At 43.0% G+C, this 14,655-nt stretch overlaps 1 protein-coding gene across 3 annotated transcripts in view; it reads left to right on the forward strand.

The window, feature by feature from the left end:
- LOC116938848 (E3 ubiquitin-protein ligase rnf213-alpha) overlaps positions 1–14,655 on the forward strand; it is a 142,301-nt gene that overhangs the window by 76,219 nt on the left and 51,427 nt on the right. For all 3 annotated transcript variants that reach the window (XM_076054374.1, XM_032946566.2, XM_076054379.1), the window contains 6 exons: positions 192–385; positions 889–1,038; positions 2,962–6,609; positions 6,970–7,106; positions 11,288–11,380; positions 11,841–11,959. In XM_076054374.1, coding sequence (XP_075910489.1) covers positions 192–385; positions 889–1,038; positions 2,962–6,609; positions 6,970–7,106; positions 11,288–11,380; positions 11,841–11,959 — 4,341 coding nt within the window. The remainder of the gene's footprint in view (positions 1–191; positions 386–888; positions 1,039–2,961; positions 6,610–6,969; positions 7,107–11,287; positions 11,381–11,840; positions 11,960–14,655) is intronic.

Here is a 14,655-nt window from a genome sequence, read left to right on the forward strand (position 1 = left end):
AACCAAAGCTCTCATCTTTACGCATTACCATCTATAAAACCGGGCAAATTAATCAAAGGGTTGCCCAAATCTCAGCCATTACTAAATGGTTGAACCGGTCAGCAATAAGGTAATCAACAAGGTTCATAATGGTTGCAAGCAGCTTTATTTGCATCTGCTACTTTTAAGTGTTGCTTGTGTTTCGTTTACAGGGAAGTCATTATTTGTGCAAAAATTGGTAAAACATTCTGAGGACTTGCTGAACAACCCAAACATGGATTATGTAACTGTACGACTCATGGACTCCAAGATTAATGAGACATTTCTTGTGGAGACATTTTTGACACGCCAGGACAATCCGTCAGACTGCATTCCCCGTGTTTTCCACGTCGATGTCACACCAGGGGTGAGGAATCCAAACACCATTTGGGCCACACCTGTCTCCATGTCCACGTTTGTGTTTTGTTACTGTGTTCACATTCCGATTTTTCAGACATAGAAATTAGCTCTGCTAGCCATAAACCTCATGTTGCTGCACATTCAGTAGTGCTTTCAAGGGACTGTTAAAGTAACAAAAGCCATATTGATAGAAATTGTATAAAACAGAAGTCGGTGTAAATATGACATGAATCTTGACTTAGAGCTTTCATGACTGCAGGAATTCATATTCTTTGGGTCTTTTGGTAAAGCCACGTAGAGGTGGCTTTACCAAAAGACCCAAAGAATATGACATGAATGTTAAAGACATAGGAATAAAATGTGTCACATTATTCTCTCTGCTTGCGGTGGATGTTGATGTGAATTTTCAGTTTGAATTACCAGAGGGATGAACATAGTTGCTGAGTTTTGCATCAGATCAATGTGAACACAGCATCGATGCTGACCCAATACGTCCCCTCCTCTCAACAGGTGAAGAAGGGGTTTGACACGCTGTTGATGCGTCTCTTCGTTTTGGGACATCTGCAATCTACGGATGGCCGAGTGTGGAGATGCAAGAAGTCTGATGTCTATGTTGTAGAGTACCTGGACTGGCATCCAACCAAAGAATTGGTGAACCAGGTGGGTTTAATACAAATTATACCATGAGGGATGCTCTTTGCTGTTACAATAACAGATCAGCCAGTCTCCTTTTCTTTACTTCACTCCCACTGGAAACATCTCTCTCACCTGCTGTGCATCTCTATTGGCATTGTTTCTCTACATGTTCTATTTATGTGCTATCAAACACAATCCAGCCAGCAGCACCCCCTGAAACAATTAACACAGATGGAATCACACAGCTACCGTAGTAGACATTTTAATCATTTTACGTAAATTGTTTTTTACATAAATTGAATCATTACACTGTGTTATTCAACCTACAATGAGAACCACTGAGATAAAGAGCCTCTTTCCTGCATTACAAAAACACTTTTTGCACCAATTGAAATGCACAGATCTGCAGGAAAAATACGTGTTGTAATATATTTATTGCAAATAATAACAAAAGTAATGTTTTAAATGTATGGCGTTTTCGCATTTTTTTTCTCATTTGAGTCAAACTGTCTCAATATTTCTATTTTTTTTTATCCAATTCAAGGTTTGATTCACATGTTGTACATAGCAATGGCCAACTTCAAAAGGTGTTCCTGTCGATACACAGACACTCTTAGCACCCTCTGCTTCTTCACTGGTGGAATCAGAGGTTCTTGGGCTGAGGGTTTCTTTGTATGCGACAGGCAGGAGGGTATGTCTTTGACCATACGTTGCCATGCTGTTCAGTGCGGGTTGCCAAAGATGTAAAGCTGAAGAGGGAATGCACCACAGCCGCACAAGCCACCCCCCACATGCAGTTCACAGTTCTGCACAATAATACTTACTACAATACTATAATAATAAAAGACTACTGCAATCGCGCATGCAATCACTGTGCCATAAATACAACTAACACTGAAGAGACACTTCCATACTAGATGAACAATGTAACTGCACAGAGTACAAATACAGGTAATATACTCCAATCACAACAAATATAAATACTATAACATTTAACTATAACTCGTATAAAAATACTACTATGTATAAACATATAATGACAATTTACTACAGCTGTATTGCAACCACAACTTTCCACAGCAACAACCACAATTACCACACCGATAACCCACCACAATTACGATTCCCACAACAATCAATCACCACTGAAAAAATCGATTGACAATTTACTGCAAACTCTCCGGTTCTTTCGGTAAAGTCACGTAGATAGAAAACATAATAAAGGAAACACGACGTTTCGGTCGCAAACCAAGCGTCCCGTGGCTATATATAGGCACGGGAGGGGGGGGGGAGGAGTTTTGTAGCGTCGTGGCTGCAGGAGTTGACGGGGGAGAGGGGGAGGGTTTGTGGCGTGCAGGGACGAGTGGAGCTGGAGAAATTATCATGTCAATGAGCTTGAATTAGTAACCGAAAACAAAAACAACTAAAACGGCACGGGTGGGTGAGTGAAAATCACAGCAGTTAAAACTTGATGTGGTTTATCACCTCCTTCCAATGATTGCTCAATCTGAATCCATCTTCTTGATTAAAGTTTTCTCTGTTTGTATATCTGGATGGCTTCATGAACAAATATCTGATGGTAGCCCAAGGGTTTGTGGATCATTTTCTCACCTGATAGACGCTTGTGTTGCGACTGAAACGTCTCGTTTCGTTTATTATTTTTTCTATCTACGTGACTTTACCAAAATAACCAGAGAGTATGGATTCCTGCAGTCACGAAAGCTTCAAATCAAGACTGAATTTACTGCAACAACAATTCTACCACCACCATAGCTATTATATATTATTCCTAGCAAGCTGGATAAAAAAAAAATGCTTTTAAAATGGAGGTGATATTCATAACAATGCTTGTGAAAAAGTGTTAATTCAGGTGGTAATTTAGTTATAAGGCAGGAAGGAGGTGTTGTATTGTCATTAAAAAAATACCATGTATGTCTCTCTTTGCAGAGGAAGCAGAGAGGCCCTATCCTACTGACCCACGTTTTGCCAACTGTGACCTGCATCTCTCCCCTGGAGGTGCTGCAGCTATACAGAGAAAAAACTCCAGAGAGGTTTGATCTTCCGTTGATGGACAAAGATTTGTTTGAACAAGAGGTTTACCAACGGCCGTTGCAATACCTCAGGAGATTTACAGACGGAGCAAATCTTGACGCTTTTCACTTTGATTTGGGGAAAGTGGAAGAAACCCCCATGCAATGTCTTGAAATTCTGCTGCACTACTGTGGTGTGTCAGACCCATCATGGGCTGAGCTTCAAAACTTTGCCCGCTTTCTAAACGTGCAGTTGCAAGACAGCGAGACGTCTGTGTACTGCAATGTAAACATCGTAGGAGATACTCTAGTTGGCTTCAAACATTTCATTGTGAAATTTATGACAATCATGGCGAAAGACTTTGCCACACCATCTTTGGAACTGTCAGATGAAAGTGCTCGGTTACATAATAACCGCATGGAGGATGTGTTGGAAACACTCGAAACGTACAGCATCCGGAAACGATGGGAAAGCCAACCCCATCCTTACGTCTTTTTCAATGCTGATCATACATCCATGACGTTCTTAGGTTTTCACATCAATGCAACATGTGATGCTGTGGACCCAAGTACATATAAAGTGTTGCTGAAAGCTGTTATGACTAAACAGCTTCATTATGGCCTCACACTCCAAAGAGTGCCATTCAACATTAATTTTGACAATTTGCCCAGACTGGAGAAGCTAGTAAGGCTCTCCCGGGTATTTGGAATTGAATATCCAGAGGACCCTGATGAAAACTATGAGTTGACTACCGACAACGTCATGAAGATGTTGGCCATTCACATGCGGTTCCGAAGTGGGATTCCTGTGATCATCATGGGGGAGACTGGCTGTGGAAAAACAAAGCTCATCCGCTACATGTGTGACCTGCAGAAGTCAGGCCGAGAAGCTGAGAATATGATATTGGTGAAAGTGCATGGTGGTGTGACACCCCACTTCATCTATAAAAAGATACAGGATGCTGAAGAACTTGCCATTCAGAATGAAGAATTTGACATGGACACTGTGCTCTTTTTTGACGAAGCCAATACCACAGAAGCCATTTACGCAATTAAGGAGGCTTTGTGCGATTCGACAGTGGAAGGCCGGGCCATACGTACGCAGAGACTCAAGATCATTGCCGCGTGTAACCCTTACAGGAAGCACACAGATCAAATGATAGATCGACTGGAGGCTGCTGGGCTCGGTTACAGAATACGAGCAGAGGACACAGAGGAGAGGATGGGGAAAATACCGTTGCGGCAGTTGGTGTACCGGGTGCAGCCCCTGCCCCCCAGCATGCTGCCCTTTGTCTGGGATTTTGGCCAATTGAGCAACCTGGCTGAGCAGCTGTACATAAAGCAGATTGTACAGAGACACTCGCGCACAGGAAATATCCCCACAGAGAGCACTCAGCGGATCTCTGCTGTTCTCTCTGCCTCCCAGGAGTACTTGAGGACTTGTGCCGACGAGTGCAGCTTTGTGAGCCTCCGTGATGTGGAGCGCTGCTTGAAGGTGTTGGCTTGGTTCTATGAGCAACGAGACACGCTCTTCCAGCAAATGGAACAATTAAAAAGTGCTAAAGGTGAGGAATTTGTAGAAGAGAGAGTGGAATCAGAGGATGAAGAGGTTGAAGAGGAGGATCAGGCTGAAATTGAGTTGGAAGAAGAACAGGAGGAGGAGGAAGAAGAAGAGGAGGAGGAAGCTGATGCTGACTGTCGTGTTGATGATGTCACCAGGGCACTCATCCTTGCGCTTGGTGTCTGTTACCACGCAAGTTTGGAAAAACGGCAAAAATACAGGAAAGCAATTGCACCGTTTTTCAATTGCTCTGCCAAAGAAATCTTGAATGAGATCATACTTTGCCAGGATGTATTTTTGAAAAGTATTGACTTGGAGTCAACAATAGCAAAGAATGCGGCTCTAAAGGAAAATGTGTTCATGATGGTTGTGTGCGTGGAGCAAAGAATTCCCCTCTTTCTTGTTGGCAAGCCTGGGAGCTCCAAGTCCCTCGCAAAAACTATTGTTGCGGATGCCATGCAAGGAAAGTCTGCACGCAGTGACCTTTTCAGAGGATACAAGCAGCTGCATTTGGTTTCCTTTCAGTGTAGCCCCCACTCCTCATCAGAAGGTATCATATCCACATTCAGGCAGTCCGCACACTTCCAACAGAACCAAAATTTCCAAGAGTATGTGTCGGTGGTCGTGCTGGATGAGGTGGGCCTGGCTGAGGACTCGCCACAGATGCCTCTCAAGGCTCTCCATCCGCTGCTCGAAGACGGTTGTGTCGATGAAGAGAAACCTGAGCAGTATAAAAAGGTCGGCTTCATCGGCATCTCCAACTGGGCTCTGGATCCAGCGAAGATGAACAGGGGGATCCTCGTGTTCCGTGGTGTCCCCGATGAGAAAGAGCTCATTAAAAGTGCCCGGGGAATTTGCTCATCTGATCCAGTCATCTCTGATATAATAGAAATTCTCTTTTCAGGTTTGGCCAGAGCTTACCTGAGTATTTGCAAAGCACAGGAAAAAGAATTTTTTGGGCTGAGAGACTATTACAGCCTTGTGAAGATGCTTTTTGCGTTTACCAAAGTATCAAATGAATTTCCATCTCCAGAAGAGTTGCTTGAAGCAATACTCCGTAACTTTGGAGGGCATGCAGATATGGATGCAATTGGGTTCTTCAAAGATCATTTAGCTGAGGTGTCGTTCGAATATGATACAGCATGCATCAGCTCATTAAAATTTATAAAAGAAAATATTAAAAAGGGTGATGAATGTAAAGAGTCAAGATATTTGCTTCTTCTCACAAGCAACAGTGCAGCTCTGAATATTCTCAACACAATTGGGAATCTAGACATGGAAGACACCATTTACATTTACGGTTCTAGCTTCCCGAAAGATCAGGAGTACACCCAAGTATGTCGCAACATTAACAAAATCAAAGTTTGCATGGAGACAGGCAAGACCGTCATCCTCCTTAATATTCAGAACCTGTATGAGAGCCTTTATGATGCTTTGAATCAGTACTACGTGTACCTCGGGGGAAACCGATATGTTGACCTTGGCTTGGGGTCACACAGGGTGAAGTGCAGGGTGCAGAAAAAATTCCGACTGATTGTCATCGAGGAAAAGGCCGTTGTTTATGAGAAATTTCCAGTTCCTTTGATAAACCGTCTGGAGAAACACTGTCTGGAGATGAACACAATCCTGGAACCTGAGCAGAGAGCTCTCACCAAGCAGTTGCAGGATTGGGCAAGAGACTTCGCTTCTGGCTCGCAGCAGAATTTCAGTGCTGCTGATGTGTTCATCGGGTACCACGAAGATGCATGTGCCTCCATTGTAGTGCAGCAATGCGAACGTCATCGCAGTGACATGGATGAAAGCGAATTCCTATCGCGTGCCAAGGAGGTGCTCTTACAGTGCGCCACACCTGATGCGGTCCTGAGACATACATCAGGAGCGGCCGGAGGAGCAAGGAAGGTCATTGATTTGTACTTTGAGAAACAGAAACACCGTAGCCTGCTGGAGCTGCTTCGCTACTGCCTACAAGATGTGCACATAGCCTCCAATGGAATCCATCTGGAGGTGAGATTCCAGTTACTTCTGCAGAAAATGTAAATTTGGTACTCGATAAAGTTAGGTGTAATCACTGTGGTCAGTGAAATAATATTGGCATTCTTCACTGTATTATTCCCACCTAAAGTGGTACATTTCACGTAACTCTGTTACTCGCTAGAGTGCCCTTCTCACTAGAGTATGAGTGCCCTTTTAGCTGCAACTGGACCTGAAGTTTGTCCGAAAAGTAAACTTTAGTTAAAAGCAATTTATTAGCTAATCGTTTATCACATAATAATTACACAAGACATTACATTAATATAACATATTTTTTTCTGATTTCTAGTTTATGACAGATGTTCATTACAAATATGCGTTTAATGTTCACAGATTTCTACTCACTCAAAGCTGCTGAGCCAATTGGATGCTGAAAATATAGGAAACGACCTTAAGTTTGAAAAGGAGACTGTTTGCTTGCTAACTCTCCAGCAATTTGAAACCGAGCAAGAATTTTGTCAAGAGCTCAGGTATGCATTCCCCAATTTAATTACTTTGCAATAGTTATTTATAGTCACCTGTATTTATTTTAATAAGGGATGGGGAAGTATTTTCCACAAATTTTCTAATCTTTTTTTTTTACAAAGAAACATTTTGTTTCATTGCACTCTGTTGTAGTTATAGTTACATTTCAATCTAGATCTGAAGTTTTCGTGACTGCAGGGATCCATTTGTTTCTTGCTGTTACACCTGATGACAGATGCTTGTGTTGCTTCCGAAACGTCGTGATTGAATTTATTTTATTTTATACATACGTGACTTTACCGAAAGAACCAAAGAGTTTAATTTTAGTTTTACTCCCTTTACATCATGAAAAAAATATTCCTTGAAGGTGGTAGCTATTTTAACACCACACGGAAAATTAACATCACTTCCCGTAAATAACATAAACGGTTTTGTGTGAGGGTATTTGGTGCTGTCTGCCAGTTAGTGCTCTATTTAGTTTCGTCTGCTCTTGGTTACATTGTTCTGTCTCTCATTCGGAGATTTTTCCACGTTTTGAATGGGCTCCTATCAAACCCTTGGGCAGATATTTCTGACACAATAAAACTACATCTGATTTGTATTATGGGTGTCAAATCTTCTGCTTTGTAGCAGAAATAAAATTGTTATTTTAAAATGTAATTTAAATGTCAGTGTACCATCTGAAGTCGGGTCATGAAACAAATATGTATTCTGATCTCTCAGAGCAGTGCAACCCTCTGTGTTAGAGAATGGCCAGTAGAAGCATTTAAATTGAGCCAATGAAGCACAGCAAACTAAAGTGTTGTTTGCTTTGTGGTCTTCATTGTTCAACATAATTGCTTTGATTAAGTGTGTTTAAAAAAAAAAAACCTGTGTAATGCTTAAGATGAAATGATTTATTGCTGATGGCTGCCGGCGATTCGCCCTTGAAAGCTTTGTAGGTCATTGGGCTTTACTCCGGTAATACAATTCTGATTCTTCTAAATGCACCCAATAGGCACATATGTACAGTACTTTATAATCCGACTAGCGGGAAGTACCCGGCGTTGCCCAGGCAAAAAAGACACACACACATACATAGACTCACACACACATCAACCTACACACACATATGGACTTACACACACACACATGGACTTACAGACACAGACATCGACTTACACACATTGGAACTTTGAGAGCAGGTTGGCAGCAAATGGGTAACTTTGGCACAAAAACATTTGCTTCGGTGAAGTAGATGCATTGACCATTTTCGAGTTGAACTGGCAAATGGACGACTGTGGGAGAACGCTCACGGATGGAGGAGCCAAGAATTATCAAAATGGCCTAATTGCTGCTGATGTATCTTCCTTGGATAAAAAGTTTAACCTCATCCATACTTTGCCCCTCCTTTTGTAAGGCAAAGACAGGCATGTCAGAGCCGTTGTTGATGTATTTGCAAACATATTTGATGGCTTGCACAGAATTGCAGAATTCCACATTAATGTGGGGCTCGAAGATCTTGCAAAGAAGAGGGCAGCAGGGAACGATCCACTGGTTGTCAACCTTCATTGCATAGTTAGTGACAGGTCTGAGCGTTGTTTCAAATCCACCATGCTCAGTATTTCTGCGACAATAGAGATAGCCATCATGGCCTGACTGAGTGTCTTTCAAGAAGTTGCGGGGATACTTGTTGGTACACCTGCGCTCTTGCACAGATGGCGAATTTGGATTGAACTGCCCACATGGGCCATGGACCATTTGCTTGCAGGCCACATCAAATAGGGCAGGGTCTTGATGGGGGTCAGGTAGCTCAGCACTGGCAAATGTGTCAATGTCACTTGCATGAATTATTTCTGTCATCCATAGCAAAATGTGAGCATGAGGAAGAGCAGGTTTTTGCCACTCAATGGTGTGCAAGTTACATGTTGTCTTTCCAAAGACGCTGCCTTCCTTAGCCGTAATAAGCCTCATGAGTTCATCAACTTTGAGTTTGAAGACCCTTGCAATGATGTCATGTCTGTCTATTGCCTTTTGGTTTCGATAAAGCTAAACCTGGATGTCCTTCCATTTAGGATTGCAAGTGAAGGTGATAAAGAGATGAGGCCTGCCATATTGCCTGATGTACGTCATGGCATCCTGAGTCTTCTCATGCATGTTTCTTGGTGCACCTGTGAAGGATGAAGGCAAAATAACTAATCTGCCCACATTCTGAGTGTTCGCATGTACGACAGCATTGATGGTGTCCCTGAGATGAGCATACTGTTCTATACGCAGGCGTTTTTGATTAAGTTAAATGTAAAGAAGGCGCTCACTCTCAATTTTGGCATACTCATCGACAACATAGTTGAAGAGATTGGCGCACCGTATGCCCATGATCATGAAGGAGTAGAAGTCTTTAGAGGAGATAGTTTTGTGAGGATGTCTTTGTCGTGTAGTTTTGATATTTAAGGAATCTGCACGTGGTACCCATCTTGGATTTTCCACAGTATAATGGGGTATTGTAGGGCATCATATGCTCTGCTTGTCTCAGGAAATCGTTTGATGGTGTTGTCTTGGTATCGAAAAACAATGTCTCATACTGACTGTGGTGGTACCTGTTATGATTACAGCAGTGCATACTGACTGTGGTGGTACCTGCTATCACTATAGTAGTACATGCTGACTCTATAGCAATATTTATCGACTCTATAGTACAGAGTACTCACTTGACAGAGTGGCGTGGTGAGGCCTAGTCCCATGCAGAGCCTCCGGCCTTGCCTTTATTGCCCAGCCGTCCGAAGTAGCACCTTGGCAGGCTGGGGCTGGGCTGCTACCCCCCCCCCACCCCAGCCACAATCCCCCCGCCCGCTCTGCAGTAATATCTACAGCCTATAGTGGTAGCATCTATCGACTGTATAGTAGTAACTGCACGCATCGGGGTGGTGGGGGGGCACTGTGAAGAATTTACCTCAGCGTTTTGTGTATTTTTATAGCATTTTTAACGCGAAAGAAAATGTCACTCCCACCGAACGCGTTGGACTTGGTAGCCCCCCCCCCCCACCAAAGGCGTGTGAGTTGGTTTTGTCGATATGCGTACTATTAAATAAATAAATGAAAAAATGACGCTGGATGTATTTACCAGCGAAACGTCGTACTCAAACTGTAAATGTGGATTAACTCTTCAACACACCGGTGGGCTGAAGTAGTGAATTATTTGTCTTTTGTCAACGTGACACTTTTTTTTGCTGATTGGCCGTGTCGGGTGGTGGAGGGTTACGACACATTTATAAATAAACGCGATCTAACCCAAAAACCTTTATTATGAATAATATTGGTCGCGAAAGCCTACGTGTTAAACTAAATAAATGAAAAGTGCACAAAATCGCTAATTTTACTAATTTAAAGTTGAGGGACGTGAAAAGGGAATAGCGCTTGCCCACCACGGGGCTTACGGCGTGGTACCTGACTATTTTTTTTAAGTAAACCCTACCGTTTGAGAGCCAAATCGTTCTCAAGTGCGCGAACACACATAGACAGACAAAAAAATGCCTTTTATAGGTAAGATTGGCCTACCATCCAAAATTAACCTGTGACTGTAATGTTAACTGGAGTTCATAATAGAGGTTTTTGGGTTAAATCACGTAAATATATAAATGTGTCGATAAAACCCGCCGCCACTTGACACAGCCAGCTAGTAAGGGTTGTCACGTAAACAGAACATGCCAATTCGCCACTAGCATAGCACACCAGTGTGTTGGAGAGCCAAGCCACAACATTTACAATCTGAGTACGATGTTTCGCCAGTATTTACAACTAGCTTCATCAATTACTGGCGAAAGAACCAAAGACTATTATTGAACACTTGTTTTCCCAGCACAGCCTCAGAGCCTTAACTCATTTTCAGGAGGGTCCTGGGGGTGATGTCTAAAGGTGATGTGTGCCTTAACACTTTTGATGCATGCATTTGTGTGAAATGATTGGTCAAGTGTAAGGTTTGCCTCACTGAAGGCATCTGTCTGTGTTTTGGCCATTGAAACTCGGCATTACATTTGCTTAACCTGCTTACATATATGTACCACAGGTCTCCTGGTTAATATAGAAATGATAGTTTAGCACAGTTGGCTATGAGAACTAGAGTTTCAAAAGCCAAAGATATGTGAATTAGATTCTGGATGTAAAATATGTTTTAATATAATTGTTTGTCACATTGTGATCTTTTATGTAGTAATTTCTTCAAAAAAAAGGGACGGAAGTTGCTCCTGCTGCAGTACATATTTGATGATCCTCATATCAGCCCCAGGCTCATCTCCTGTGCCAAGTGGGTTCACTGCATCGCATATTATAGCATTTTTAATTAGTTCCTGCATTGTATTTTTTAAAACTTGCCAGTAAGAGTGTGACAATGTTATCTTATATTGGATTGATATTGATTCTTAAGCTTTGCGATACATGTAGAAAATGATCCGTGTAAGAATCAAGAGGTTTTTTTGTTATTAAAATGTGTTATGTGTAATGAGTTAATGCAACACCTTCAGTAACTGGAGGCACTATTCACCACAATGTTAAAACAATGATTCTTGAATATAATCGCAGCAATGAATTGTAACAATTTGTTGAATAGTGAAGGGGATGAATCGTTACACCATTTCTCCGATTGCATTATGGCATCGTCTGTTATGTAAAAGTCTTATTTAAAGCATGGTTAGTTTGCGAACTGTGAATGTTTTTCAATGCATTATAAAATACCTTGGATGCATGTTTTTGCGGACTCTTGGCAGGTACTGCATCTTGAATCAGAAATTGGAGGACAGTGTTGAGAGGAGCGAGCTCTTCGTGGCCTTCATCACCAAAGTGCCACGAGTTCTTCGCGGCTGTGGATACATCGGCTTTAATGGAGGTCAGCCGTGGGAATGCGAATCCCAATTCACCACAGTAATCCACAACACTGACCCCACTGATTTTTCGATCTCTGAGAAACTGTCGTGAGTGTTTTTTTTGTAGGCAGGAAGACACAGTAATTTCACAGAATGGAAACAGTGGATGTATGTGAACTGACTTGGCCTTGTCTCTTTAAAATGGTCATTCAGCTGAGTGGCATAACAATTTACTTAAACTGAATGCTATTTTCTTAGAATAAAGTTGGTCTTATTTTACTTCAATTGCAAAGCTGCTGCACGTAATATCACAAGTGTTGCTGGAATGTTGTTAATATCAGACGCGGCGAAGATGGTTTGTTAAATTGCATGACAATGAGGGATGGTGACAAGGTGTGGAGGCCTTCATCCAGCAGTTAATAGATAATGGCTGATGGTGATAATGAATTGATACTTGGGACTTGCATTCACTCTGTATGACCAGTTTCACCACTCGAAAGTAAATGGAATTTAACATGTCTGTGGAATGTTTGATTGGTCTGATTGAGAGTAAAAATAAAGTAATGAAAAAATAAATATAGCAAACCATTCCCTTTTACGGGTTTAGCTATTGTGGTTTTGCGGCAGAGTGCCCTTCTCGGCCCATCGCGGTTGACCGCGAGATTCCTGTATGCGTCGTAACGCTGCTGCTGCTGCTGCTGCCGCTGCTGCCGCTGCCGCTGCCGCTGCCACTGCCGCCGCTGCCGCCGCCGCTGCCGCCGCTGCCGCCGCCACTGCCACCGCCGCCGCCGCCGCTGCCGCCGCCGCCGCCGCCGCCGCCACTGCTGAAGAACACACGTGGCGCCGTCTTGTCTCCATCTTGTCTCCCAAGCGGCCCATCGCGGGTCACAGGTCACGCGGTGTTCCCAGCCTCCAGTGACCAGGCAGTGAGGTTCAGCCACACGATTTTTCTTCCTCTAGTGTTACAGTACTGTACACGGATATGTGTACCGTATTGTACACTATGGGGTTTTTTTCATTTTATACATTTACTGTACAAATTTATATGTAACACGAGAAAATATTTATCATATTTAACATTCAAAATACTGCCTGTTTAATGTTTGGGTTGATGTAGCATAACGTACAACAAAAGGAGGGGTTGGTGTTGTATTTCGAACCGTGAACCAAACCCTATGTTACCCTATCCTCTTTGGTTCTTTTGGTAAAGTCACGTAGGTAGAGAAAAAAAATCACGACGTTTCGATCGCAATACAAGCAGTCGTCCTCAGGCGGAAACAATAATCCAGCAGTGGAACTACTGAACCAGTGAGAGAGCTGTTACAACAATAGGTTATAGATGTGGCGATGGGCAAGCAAGCGGGGTCTGAGCTGGAAATAAATTCCATCCCCGGACGCAAGCACGTCAGTTGTGTTAATGGGGGAGATTATGGAGAGAGAGAATAGGGAGAGAGATTAGCATGAAATGAGCTTTCGTCGCCGCGTAAGAGTAACATCCCCGCATATGTGCACAACAGCAGTGTTAATGAGAGATTAGCACATGAGAGTGCAATCCAAAGGACATGTGAGCATGAGAGTGCAATCCAAAGGGCATGTGAGCATGAGAGTGTAATCCAAGAGATCGGCTGTAAGGGGGGGAGAGAAGGGGCGGGGCAGAAAGTGGGACTCTGACTCTGTAGCAACACTTGAATCACTGGGGGAGAGATCTAAGAGAGAGGCATAGAGAGAGAGAGCCACAGAGAGTCGGAAATAACAGCTGACATAGGCAGGTAGGATGAAAACATCACAGTCAGTTAAGACTTTACCTGGTTAATAACGTCCTTCCAATGATTGCTCAGTTTGTACCCATCTTCTCGGGTTGAAGTTGTGTCTGTGTTTCTATATCTGGATGGCTTCATGAACAAATCTCTGAAGGTATCCGGTGGGTTTGCAGAGTACCTTCGTCTTGGAAAAATCTATTTCGTGTGAGCCCACAGCGTTAAAACAATGATCAGCAACGGCAGAGGTATTAGTCCTACCATGTTTCAGATCTGCCTTGTGTTCACGAACGCGGTCCGAGACATGTCGTTTTGTTTCCCCAATGTAACAGCTGCCACAACTCAGTTTGTAGACACCAGGGTATTGCATGTCAGGAATCACATCCTTTACAGATGGGATCAAATCACGGATTTTGTGTACTGTGTTGAAACGAACCTGGATCTTATGTTTGTTTAAGATTTTGGAAATATTTTTGGTAACCCCTGCTATGTATGGTAAAGTGATGATATTGGATGGATCCTCAGAAGGTTGTCTCCCCATGGCTGGGGAGACAGCTTTGCGAATTGTACGGTCAGAGTATCCGTTCATCCTGAGAGCTTGGTGTACATGCTCCAACTCACTGGCTAGGTGGTGCTGGTCGGAGATGCAACGGGCCCTATGGTGTAGTGTTTTGATGAGGGAATTCTTCTGGGCTGGACGGTGATGGGAGTCGGGCTTTAGATAGGCATCCGTGTGGGTGGCTTATCTGTAGACAGAGTGTCCCAACGAGCCATCAGGTGTCTTCTCGATAAAAACATCCAGGAATGGTAGCTTGCCATTCTTTTTCACTTTCATGGTGAATTTGATAAACGAGTATATGTAATCCATTTGCCTTTGAGTTCGCACATCGCGGATTTGCCGATTGCGGCGAACTTAACCCACGCGATGGGCAAGGATTTGCTATATATACACACACACGACA

This window comes from Petromyzon marinus, chromosome 4, assembly GCF_048934315.1.
Source record: "Petromyzon marinus isolate PM22_M1 ecotype Great Lakes invasive population chromosome 4, UKy_Petmar_22M1.pri1.0, whole genome shotgun sequence".
In the NCBI taxonomy this organism is placed as follows: domain Eukaryota; kingdom Metazoa; phylum Chordata; class Hyperoartia; order Petromyzontiformes; family Petromyzontidae; genus Petromyzon; species Petromyzon marinus.